The sequence below is a fragment of the Ranitomeya imitator genome, chromosome 3 (assembly GCF_032444005.1).
Source record: "Ranitomeya imitator isolate aRanImi1 chromosome 3, aRanImi1.pri, whole genome shotgun sequence".
In the NCBI taxonomy this organism is placed as follows: domain Eukaryota; kingdom Metazoa; phylum Chordata; class Amphibia; order Anura; family Dendrobatidae; genus Ranitomeya; species Ranitomeya imitator.
The window spans coordinates 578,979,283-578,991,325 of NC_091284.1; the positions used below are offsets into that span (position 1 = coordinate 578,979,283).

General features: G+C 40.1%; 1 protein-coding gene across 11 annotated transcripts in view; it reads left to right on the forward strand.

Annotated features, from left to right (window-relative positions):
* DOCK9 (dedicator of cytokinesis 9) overlaps positions 1 to 12,043 on the forward strand; it is a 350,201-nt gene that overhangs the window by 147,897 nt on the left and 190,261 nt on the right. For all 11 annotated transcript variants that reach the window (XM_069757992.1, XM_069757993.1, XM_069757997.1 and 8 more), the window contains exons 2-4: positions 6,703 to 6,819; positions 9,791 to 9,880; positions 11,844 to 11,926. In XM_069757992.1, the coding sequence (XP_069614093.1) occupies positions 6,703 to 6,819; positions 9,791 to 9,880; positions 11,844 to 11,926 (290 nt within the window). The remainder of the gene's footprint in view (positions 1 to 6,702; positions 6,820 to 9,790; positions 9,881 to 11,843; positions 11,927 to 12,043) is intronic.

A 12,043-nucleotide genomic window follows, 5' to 3' on the forward strand; every position in this document is an offset into this window, starting at 1 on the left:
GTAAATCTGCTTTGTTTTTGATACTTACTACTTGTTTTTTTTGCTTTGACAAAAATGTATTGACTTAGGTCTTAGGACTTTATTTACTTAGGTTAGGTTAGATTTTTTATGCGTTTCCGCTGCGAAAATGCATGTGTTTTTCTTTTACCATGGAATTCCTGCACCCTAATGCAAATTTTTGGGGAAATTCCTCACAGAAAACCCGCAAGGCAAATTGACCTGCTGTACTTTTGAAAAATGCACCACAGGTGAGTTTACGCAGAAAGAAGCTCAGTGGGCACTAGATTTCTATAACTCCCATGCACTTTGCTAGAAATGTAAGACTGCATTTTTCACGAAGCAAAAGCATGTAGCATCAAAAACGCACAAAAAACTCATAATTTGAAAGTGGCCTCACTCCTAAGCAGTAGTGTCTTCTCATAAGAAGCGTTGAAGAAAATTGACATGAAATTTTATTACAGTTAGCTAAAGAAGGAGAAAGCTGAATCGGGGTAAGTATTTCCCATGACAAAATATGGCATATACTGCAGAGGAATGGCATACATGGGTTTTGCCCATGAGTGAAGCATCTCCAAAAGCCCAAGCTCAAAAAACAGCTTACTATTTGCCAGGGCCCGTGCTGAAAAATATGAAGACTACTGGGACTCTTAATACTCTGGAGTGATGAGACGAAGACAAATGTTTTTGTAATTGATTACATCATCATCGCAAATGTGAGGAGTACAAAGAAAAATACATGATGCCTACAGTGAAACATGGTGATGGCTGTGGCTTTACGTGGGGCTGTATGAGCACAGCCGATTTCAGTGAGCTACATTTCATTGATGATATCATGAATTCACAGTTGTACTGCTCTATAGTGAAAAAGAAGATGCTATCATTCCTCTCTGTTCCCGGTAGATGTGTACGTCTCCGACATGACAATGATTCAATGCACACATCTAAAGTCACTGTTGCACTTCTTAAGACAAAGGGTGAAAGTGACAGGGGTGAAGAGACAAGTTGATCATCACTCTTCACTGTTAAAAAATGTTCTATGAAACTACTTCTTGTCCAAGTTTTGGAAATTGTTCTTGTGTTCAGTGAGATATTACGGTAATTAAAATCCTAATTTTCAAAGGGGTCCACTGATTTATGCTGTATAGTGTGTATATGATATAGAACCTGGTCTTCTGACTAGTGTTTTCCATTTGCCATGGCCAGGTTCTTTCTAGTCTGCCACCTTGCCTCCCTATGCATTTTCAAAGTGGCATATTTAATTAATATGCTGTGCGCGGTGTACATGTGCAAATTAGGCTAATCATATATTGTCTTAATTGGGCAACAATTAGGCGGTATTCAAACATTTCCACTGCTCTGCATTTTTTTTTAAATTGTGCTGAAAAGTGATGTAAAATGCACGGATTTCAATGTTGTTGAAAACTGCAACAAAAACATTGAGGTTTCACCACAGTTCTAACAAAAAACACCAAGTGGCCTCAACATGTGACTGTAGTTAAAAAGTACATGTGACAGCTGGAAGTGCCCCTTGTTCGCGGACTAGTTACTTACAAAAGGAAGCCTCCAATGCAGATGTGAACACTGCCTAAGGCTATGTATAGGTTACTTGTTGATTACTTGATTATAACCGCTTTTGTTTTCATTTTTGTCATAGGAGAGGTTTTGCCAGAGGTTACATAAATGGAAATTATAATCTGCTATTACAATGCAGTTTTCCATTGAAGCAGTTATCAGAACATTTCCAGGAATTACAATATAAATAAGCAGCTGCCAGGTTTTTCTCCTCATGGTTAGAGGTTGTATGAGATTAGAAAAATGGGATTTGCTTGTACCAGCTAACAGCATGGCTGCATTAGGTTTTAAACTTTAGATCAGTATAAGTCCACTCTCCCACAATTATTTGTCACTCCCATAGATCTGTAGTGACTGTACATGCCTGACATTCTATACAAATGCCTCCTCGTCTGTGTGTATAGGAGGGGTATTTGACTGGGTAATGATAAGTTATCCCCTGGAATACCCCTTTAAGTGATTGATTTCACTACATGCTTTGTCAACAACCTTTTCCTTGGCCAACAAAGAGTTAGGGGCCCCATACACAACAAATAGCTGTTGGTCAAACACTAGTTTGGCGGCAGCCATCACTCTACACAAGAGTGCTTACTCTGCCAAGCACTCATGAGTTCTCCTTTACCGGTGGCTTATCTCACCAAAATCAGACATTACAGACTCTTATTTCCTCAAACATCCTCTTTCGGGGGAGAGGTGGAAGGCCCCTTTCACATCAGACTGGTGGCCAAGCCCACCAATATCTGTAGGTTCAGCTCATGTTCGCATAATATATATGCTGGCCCGTAGAGTTTCTCGTACAATGGATATTCTTAGCCTCTCCACAGGATAGGTGATCAATGTCAGATTGTTGGGTCTCTCATCAGTCATTAGAATGGGCCCCTCAAATGAACATGCGCCGTGTTGGTTAATGGGGCACAGACTTGACATCTTTTTTTTTACTAGTGTAGTCATATATTTAATTTTTTGAGACACTTGCCAAAGTATAGTTGGATGAAGCTTGAACTCTACCCTTAAGTAAAAGTTGCCGAGTAGTTTGCCATAGACCAATTCTACCTGAATTCGAGAAGTCTGGTGCTTGATTGCTTCCATGTCTGACACTACGTCTTGCTGTTGTCCCGCTGGACCTCCACCTCTTCTGTGAAGTACTAATTGTAAACACGCAGCATGTGATAGATATTGTTGGCTCAGCTTTCTTGCTCTGGGACTACTCATTTTGTTGTATTTTCGATATTCTGGCCAAGAAAAATATGTCATTGGTTCAGAGCTCTGCCACACATTCAGTGTTTCATTTTGTGATTCAGCACATATCATCCGGAGTTTATTTTTTAATATAGCCACCATTTGGGGATGGCGATTATAGGAGCTTTGACTTGGTTGCTGACAGATAAAGGATTGATTGGAGATAATGGAGGAATGTAAAAATCACGCTAGCTCACACGCAAGAGATAAAAGAAAGTCTATAGACGGAGTAGTAATAAGGCTGCTGCATGTGACACGGATTGTTCTGCCTGGGTAGTTTCCAAGGAGAGTATGGTGCCTCGAATGACTCCATGGTGTGCTTCCTGGTAAGTAAAGTGTATAATTAAGAAAAGCTCTTCCAAGTCTTCCTTTTCTCATGAGATGAAGGATGTAGAGGTATTTCTTAATTCCGGTAAGAGTGTATGGTGGAAGCTCTGCTTGTTCTCAGTGCATATGATACATCCATGCACAGTATAGAACTGATATCCCAAAAGCCAAGGGAACCTTTCTAAGAAGACTATGTATTTGGTAGGCTCTGCTCCCTAAATCTCAGGTCTCAAAACCTTTGATAAGAGCACAACTGAGCCTTCAGAGAGATGAACCAGTAGCTCTTTTGACCCTGGAATTAGTCCTCTTGTGTGTTTTGCTGGCGTTGGGCATCAGCATGGATTTACGTAGGCACTGATAAATGACTCTGCTCAAATTTCTAGTTCTGCACAACTTGGTGCCATAGATTACACAATAGAAAGATGTTCTCCATAAACCGTAATATTGAAGGGTAAAGGTTACATTGCGGAATAAACTGATGGAAGAATGGCCATTGCCTGCGCAGTGTTCATGACCTTGAGCTCTGGCCATTCTCACAAGCACTCTCATTACACCATTCACTTGTAGTTTTCAAATTGTTTGGACACGGGGAAGGTTTTTTTTCCCTGAAGCAGAAATGTTAATCTGGATTGTATGAACTTCTTGACATGGGCCGTTCACTTGAGGAATTTAGTTGGCTTTTTCAGATTTGAATGTTGATAGAACTTGGATCATTTTGATAATACTTGGAAGTTACTGTTATCGGTCATTATGGCTTGATGGGTTCCAATTTTTCTGTACAGCTCAGCTGTTGTCTGCCTCATGTGCGTCTTATTCAGTGACTTTGAGTTAGCTGTGATGATTTCCATAAGAACAGTGCCCAGTGTGTTAAAGGGACTCTGTCGGCACAGAATGATTGTTCAAACCACGTACAGGCAGTCAGTGCTCCATGCTCCATACAACTTCCCACCTGCTCCTTTTCCCGCTATCTCCCTCTTCTATGATTGACAGCTCTGGGTTCATAGAGCCTTACCAGAGAGGAGATAGATGGAAAACAAGCAGGTGGGAAGGTGTGTTTAAAAATGATTGGCCCTGCCGTGAAGCACCAAACGCATGTACTTGTTTTGAACAGTCCCTTTAAATACATTATGTTCTACCAGACTAAAGTAAAATGTATGTATTTTATTTAATAAGGTTCTCTACTGTGTCAAATTAGTCTTTTCTGTGTGTGTTTTTCGCTCAAACAACCAAAAAAAACATTTTATAACAGTTTTTTTCTGCAGTTGTGTTGTGCTACTTTTTGGGAAGCAAATAGGACAATTTATACATTGCATTTGTTGTTCTAGCTGTGGCAGTGTCAACTGCATAGTGTGCTGGTCTATTGGGCATTATTCACACATTGTTAGCATTTACAAGCCAAAATCAGCAGTGACCCGTCACATTTGTTCTGTGTTTTGGAGCCTGGTTTGACTGACATATACTCATGAATTACGGTCCCAATATACTGACTTTTGAATAGGCCATTACTGTGAGCATAGATGCTTTAGACTACAATGATGTGGGGAATGACAGCACATCTGCAGATTGTCGTATCCATATTAAGTAAAACGGACCATTTCGATAAGATTAAGAATTTAAGACCAGTTGTCAGCATGTGTTGTGTCGGCCTGACAGTCCCTCTAATGATCACAGTGTCCATATTGGATTCCAGATCAGGGGCTTATCCCCATTCTCTCCATGGAAATAAACATATAGGAACATCTGAGGGATGCAATTGGGTAACGTTAACTGAATGCTTATGTAGCTGACTGCTATCTAGTAATTATGGCTGGCTTAAGGCCATGTGCACACGTTCAGGTTTTTTCGCGTTTGTTCGCGCTAAAATCTCTATAAAAACTCATTAAAAACGCATACATTATGCATTCTATCATTTAGAATGCATTCTGCATGTTTTGTGCACATGGATGCGTTTTTTTCTGCGAAAAAAACGCATCGCGGTAAAAAAAATGAGCATGTTCATTATTTTTGCGGATTTTCTACGTATTTCCCGCAATTCTATGCATTTGGGAAAAAACGCACAAAAAATGCACCAAAAACGCGTCAAAATCGCAGTAAAAACGCATGCGGATTTCTGGCAGAAATGTCCGGTTTTTGTCAGGAAAATTTCTGCAAGAAATCCTGACGTGTGCACATACTTTAAACGTCTTGCTTGTAGATAATTGTTATTACGGTAAGTAGACCACAGTCATTGTACTGAATGTAAAAACTGTCATCATTGTTTTTACAACTCAATGAGAAATACTGCTGCGAAACCACAAAAATGTGTACTTTTGAAAAGCAATGAATGAGATTTTTTTTAGAAATTAATGCCTGGTGGGTTTATTGATTTTATGAAGGAGCTTTAGTTTAACATTCTCCAAACCTGTGTCTTAGTATTTATACGGTAGTCTGATTGCTGCATATTGCTTATTGGGTTTGTCTTTAGTAAATCCTGGTATTGTTCATACATTAATTTTAGAGCATTTTTATATAGGATGTTCCTCAGTTATTGTTTTTGGAAATGAATGAATAATTTGACAACTCATTTTCCTGGCGTCAGTGGGGCTTGTCTCTACATGTAATCACACCGTCCTAATAGGAGGGCTAAGGGTATGTGCTAATGCGATAAAAGCGCATTACAAACTGCACACATATGCATCCTATCATTTAGAATGCATTCTGCAAGTTTTGTGCACATGATGCGTTTTTTTCTGCAAAAAAAACGCATTGCGGTAAAAAAAAGCAGCATGTTCATTAATTTTGCGGATTTTCTGCGTTTTTCCCGCTATTCTATGCATTTGGGAAAAAACGCACAAAAAACGCATGCAGGTTTCTGGCAGAAATGTCCGGTTTTTGTCAGGAAATTTCTGCTAGAAAATCCTGACGTGTGCACATACCCTCAAAAATGTCAGACTCTTTAGGGTATGTGCACACGTCAGGATTTCTTGCAGAAATTTTCCTGACAAAAACCGGACATTTCTGCCAGAAATCCACATGCGTTTTCACGCGTTTTTGGTGCGTTATTCACTCGTTTTTTCCCAAATGCATAGAATTGCGGGAAAAACGCAGAAAATCCGCAAAAATAATGGACATGCTCATTTTTTTACCGCAATGCGTTTTTTTCGCGGAAAAAAACACATCCATGTGCACAAAACATGCAGAATGCATTCTAAATGATAGAATGCATAATGTATGCGGTTTTAATGAGTTTTTATAGCGTTTTTAGCGTGAAAAAGCGCGAAAAAAACCTGAACGTGTGCACATAGCCTAAGAGACCCTCTCTAGATAATAGAATGATAGCACCCTGCTGTTAAGTTATTGATTCATTTCCAGGGGGGTTAACAAAGGCATGGTACCATACAGAGTAAAGGAAAGATGTTTCAGAATTGTCATCTGGGGAGAACCAAGTATATCCTAAACACAAGCCTGTCGGGACATTGGCGTTTTAGGTAGGGTTGCTCCATGTAGCCTTTGTGCACATTTATACGGTTAGAATAGTAATCTTAGTAATGGGCTGCTTAACTTTTGATCTGTTCTCTTTTTCAGGCAAAGCCAAAGCTTATTGAACCCATTGACTATGAGAATGTCATTGTGCAAAAGAAGACACAAATACTGAATGATGCACTTCGGGAAATGCTCCTTTTTCCATATGATGATTTTCAGGTAATGAGCAGTGCATTTATAATATACATACAGGATATTAAGTTATCTTCTCCTGTCAGTGTAAATATGGATTGATGCAAAAAATGTCTGTAGAGTGGAAAGGACAAGGTTATTGTCAGTGTGACTTCTTCCTATGCTTCCCATGTTATAGTATAAATTGCACTTATTGGAGATAGGAGTTGATGACTGAAATATTTCGTCCTAAATTACTGCTCACACATTCCTTTTCAGAAGTGGAAAGCGATAGCGGCACACCTAAACTCCTGTTGGGAAGGTGGGCAGCTGTTCAGTTTGCCATTTTAAAGCATCCCTCCACAATATTTCTCACATATAATCACCCTGGTGCCCTCCATTTACTGCTGCCTCCTCCACTGGGGCCGGTGTTCTGATCCTCTTGCATGTCAGCTAGTAGTCACAGTGGCACGAGTAATGCAATGATAAATCTGACCCTTACCCCCACCTTACCTGTGCTGTGAAAGCAAGGTTAAGATGGCCCACTGTAGCGACCATCTACTAGGTTGGAAATTTGCTTTAACAATTCATTGGGCATCTTTTATGGCCATGAAGTGATGCTTTAAAATCTTAATATGACCGTAGCGGAAGATATAATCGATTACATCTTGATGCATTCGCCAATAATTAGCCACATTGTTTAATGCCACCAACCTAATGTTGTGCACGTATCAGAAGGTCCACACCTGTCTCTTGCATAGATATAAAATAAACAGTCTACATTCCTGTACAAGGAACACAACAAATAGTTGTAATATACAAGTGTCTCTTCTTTTACCTTCTGAAAGTCTGTTCAATCCATTTCCTCGGTGAAGGCTTCCTGCCATTTATTTTTACCCCAGCTATTTGTTTAATATTATAGAGATAACAATGTAAGAATCGGTGGCCCTAGAAGCAGGAAGCCAGGCCCTCACGAGTACAAAGGTACTGGAAGTCTCTGCATCCGTCCTCGTTTAAAAATAATAGTAAAGAAGCACAAGTGCCAGTGGGGATTAGGATGACATTCTGGTGCTACGCTTCATGCTTGATGCATAAAACATCCCTTTATGTCCTAATTATGATGAGCCATCTGGGGAATGTATTGGAGTTTACACTAAGGCCACCTATGACTACGCACAAGCATTCTAGCAGACAATTGAATTCAGGGCATCCAATTTTACTTTTCTTAACCGTTTATTGATTCCTTGTACTGTACTTTCTTATGTTTTTATCTATTTTTCAATACCAATGTTTACTTTTGCATTTATATATGGTCTTGGTCATGCTTCTCATGTTCCCGTCATTATGATATGCTGCATGTGACCTGTACTTACTTGTAGTATTAAATCGGTGTTCTTCGCCATGATAGTCTGTATGGAAAGAGTTAAGGTACCGTCACACTTTAGCGACGCTGCAGCGATACCGACAACGATCCGGATCGCTGCAGCGTCGCTGTTTGGTCGCTGGAGAGCTGTCACACAGACAGCTCTCCAGCGACCAACGATCCCGAGGTCCCCGGTAACCAGGGTAAACATCGGGTTACTAAGCGCAGGGCCGCCAATCCTCTGGTTCTGCTCACTTTTCTCTTGTGTATAGACACCTCAATATCAGTTCAAAACAGAAATCAGACCTTTGTGATGAGCTATATCGTTCCTCTTCTATATGCCTCACTGTAGTCTTACTATTACACATAGGCATGCAAAACATTTAGCTAACATATAGTTAATGCGTGTCTACAAACAAATTAACAGAAGAATGTGTTTTAAGGATGATCATATTTTTTTTTGTAGTGCTCAATGGAGTTGTAACATGAAATAAAACATTATTAAATGAGCATTAAAAAATGTTATCCAACTTCTATAATTCACTTATAAAAGGTGTCCTGACCTGAGGACATCTGCATCCCGGGGCCCCGAAATTGTATGTTACAGACGATGCATAAGCAGAAAGGGGCTGGCTGAGCTTTTGAAACAAGCCAGTCCGCCGGCCCCCTTACGCACAGTCCGACACCCCCTTCACTGATGTGCCGACACGAGCTTTGTCCTGTGTCAAGAACTAGCCGAAAGTGAAGTTGTGGGACCCGAGATCGGTGCAGATATCTTCAGATAAGGGCATCTTTTGTAATTAAAGTATATTAGTAAATTGTAGAAATTGCTATTTTCTGCACATTTCAGAATGTTTTTTAGAACCTCTCTAATAAGTCGTAGGACCTTCTAAATAAGCTAGGTACTTCTGTTTTTGACAGCCATTCATTGATAGCCCTGATGGTGCTGTGAAGCTTATATAGTTGCATCCAGTCTTATATAGTTGCAGACTACCAGAGCAACATGTACCTTCAGCTGATGTTTCAGCATTACATAGACTGGATATAAATATGTCCTCTTCTGATCTGAGAGTAGGACTAGGTAGGTGCCATAGCGCCCAGCCAGGAACCCAGCAGTGGTGGATGCTATAGCCATGACTCTGAAGCAGAGGCAACGTATTGTTCGTGCTTATAGCAGGAAGCGCAGATCACAGTAGCATTATGGAGCTACTATTCACAGCACCACCGCCACTCTATTCTTTCTCCATGGGGACTTCCCAAAAATGCGGCGTACAGGGCTTCAGCAGGTCCCATAGAGCATGAACGAAGCCGCAGTCGAGCAGCTTTATTCTAATAGGGATAAAAGTTCCCCTTTCTGGTGGTCGGTGGTGGTCTTACCATTGGGATTTGTGACAATTTCTTCCAAACAAAATACCCCTTTAAACATCCCTACAGGTTTCCTTAGAAACACCTCTAGCGGATTTGCAGGCTCAAAACTGACAACAGATTCCCTTTTAACACCTAATTTATTATTGTCGTCTTCCAGCACTAGTAATATTCACAGAAAAGGTCTTCCGAAAGGAGAATATTGTCTTTTCATTCTCGTTATTTTCTGTAATGTTTTCTGTGACCTATTTTAATGAGTGCTGATTTTTAAGCGTGTTCTCTCTACTCTAGATTGCTACCTTAAGGAGACAGGGTCGATATATATGTTCAACAGTTCCTGATAATGCAGAGAAGGAGGCTCAGAGTCTTTTTGTTACGGAGGTAAGCTTTTAATTGGGATAGTATCAAATGTCACGTGTCCCTTATTTTGCCCTGGTATCACTGCCTTAATTTGCAGTCTGTGAGCGCTGCCCTTTGGGCTGGTGGGCTGAGGCACGCATCGTCTTTAAACAAATAAACTGTCTGTGTATATTACATCAGTTTCCCCCAGACATCAGTTTATATGTAGAATGGGTCTGTTTATTTTTTCATTCTACGTTTATAAGGGCAGGACTCGAAGATCCGAGTTTTTTATGAGGACTATCTTAGAATGGCGCCACTTCTGTTTTGACACATGACGTCTATAGAAAAACTGCTCCTTGTCCGCAAACACTTTTCCCCTATTCCAATGCCAAGTTTCAAAAGCACCAGTTTCCCTTGAGGACTTGTCCTTCTTCTGGGCTTTTGTTGCTATACTTGGTATCCAGGACGATCTAAGCGATATGAGAAATAACTAAACCTTCTGCTCGGGGAATGTCTCTGCACAAGATGTGATCTCCACTGGTTTATGTCCAGATTTAGGAGTGTACTCTAAAACATTTGAGACAATGAACTTACCGTAATTATTTTTCTGTAAAAAAAAAAATATTTAATTGTCAATAAAATGTTATGTCGAGTGAATGATTTACTGGAAATATTATTTTATTTGTTGAATATTTGAATTCCGCCGATTATCAATAAATTGATGTATGAAGATAGCAATTGGATATGTTTAAAACTTAACCTTTATTAGGTCTTGTAAAATTCAATATTAACTACAAAGAAAAGGGGAAAGGGATGTGGAAGTGAGGGAAACCCCTAGTGCAAATGTGAGCCCTCTTGTAAACACAGAATGGGGAAGACAAAAAGAAAAAAACTGACAGTACTATATGATCACTAGAGCTGTGACCTGTCTATCAAGAAGGACTAAAGCAAAGCTCAATTTCTTGTGAGGACCAGATCTGAGCTATACCCAGACGGGGGAACCCCAAAAGACAAGGAAAGGCACAGATAGAGCAGAGACTGTATTATCACAAATCTGTGCAAAGTACAACTTTACTACGCAAAGCCCTGCTTTGTTAGGCGTCACAGCCTATATTGGCTGCGTATGTAAATAGCTTTTTATCAGCACATACCTTTACAATCTATTTATTTATTTCTGGCCCCCTAATATACCTGGAGGCTCAGTCATGAGGCCTGTGCGCTCATTGATCAGCTTTAAAGTCCCTGTGGTCAACCACCACAAATAGTTTCTTTATATATCCATAGTGTTTAGTTACTGTCAATACAATAGCAGCATATCATAAAAGGCTTCATGAGGCATAATAAAACCACAAACTATTACCATTAGTGAGCATCCCTTATGGTTGTGCGGTTGTTACGTAGTTTGCTATAATCATTTATTAAAACGCTGGCATATTGAGAACAGCGTAATACTACGAGGGCCCACAAGTGTGGGTAGATCTCACCGCAGGTTGGAGAGAATCCACGAAACCTAGGAGCTCTCAGAAAAGGTGAGATGGAATTGAAGCCTCCGCTATAGATGGCGTCTCCCGTCACGTTTCATCCTGCCGAAATCATCAGGGGAGTATAATGACCTGCATCAGCTCTAGTGATCATAGAGTACTGTCAGTTTTTAACTTTTTTTTTTTCTTTTTGTCTTCCCCATTCTGTGTTTATTTATTCTGACAGACTTCTGTCTAGTCAGCCCTGATCTATGATCTAACAAGTCGATCAACGGTTATTTTCACCCAGACCAATACTTGGGGACGAAAGATCATTACTGCGAACCTTTTGACAGCATACATGTGGTATTGTGCATAGTGTAGGCTGTTCTGTAATGGCATAGCCAGTGTATAATGCTATGTTTCACCTAGAGTGGCCAAAGGTTGAAGAAGTCGGATTTTAGGGGATTGCTTTCTCAGCTGAAAACATGTCTTAATTGTACATTCAATAATAACTTTTTTTTTTCTGTTTCACTATTTAGTGCATCAAAACATACAATTCTGATTGGCATGTTGTCACATATAAATATGAAGAGTACTCCGGAGACTTCCGACAGCTTCCCAGGCAAGTGCTTATAAATTGACAGCTCCTGAATCCGTAGCTTCTGTGTAATGTGGTGGGTGGCATAGATGTTCTTCTGAGTCCTGAGGGAGTTTTGTATAGTTTAGGCTTCTTTTCCTT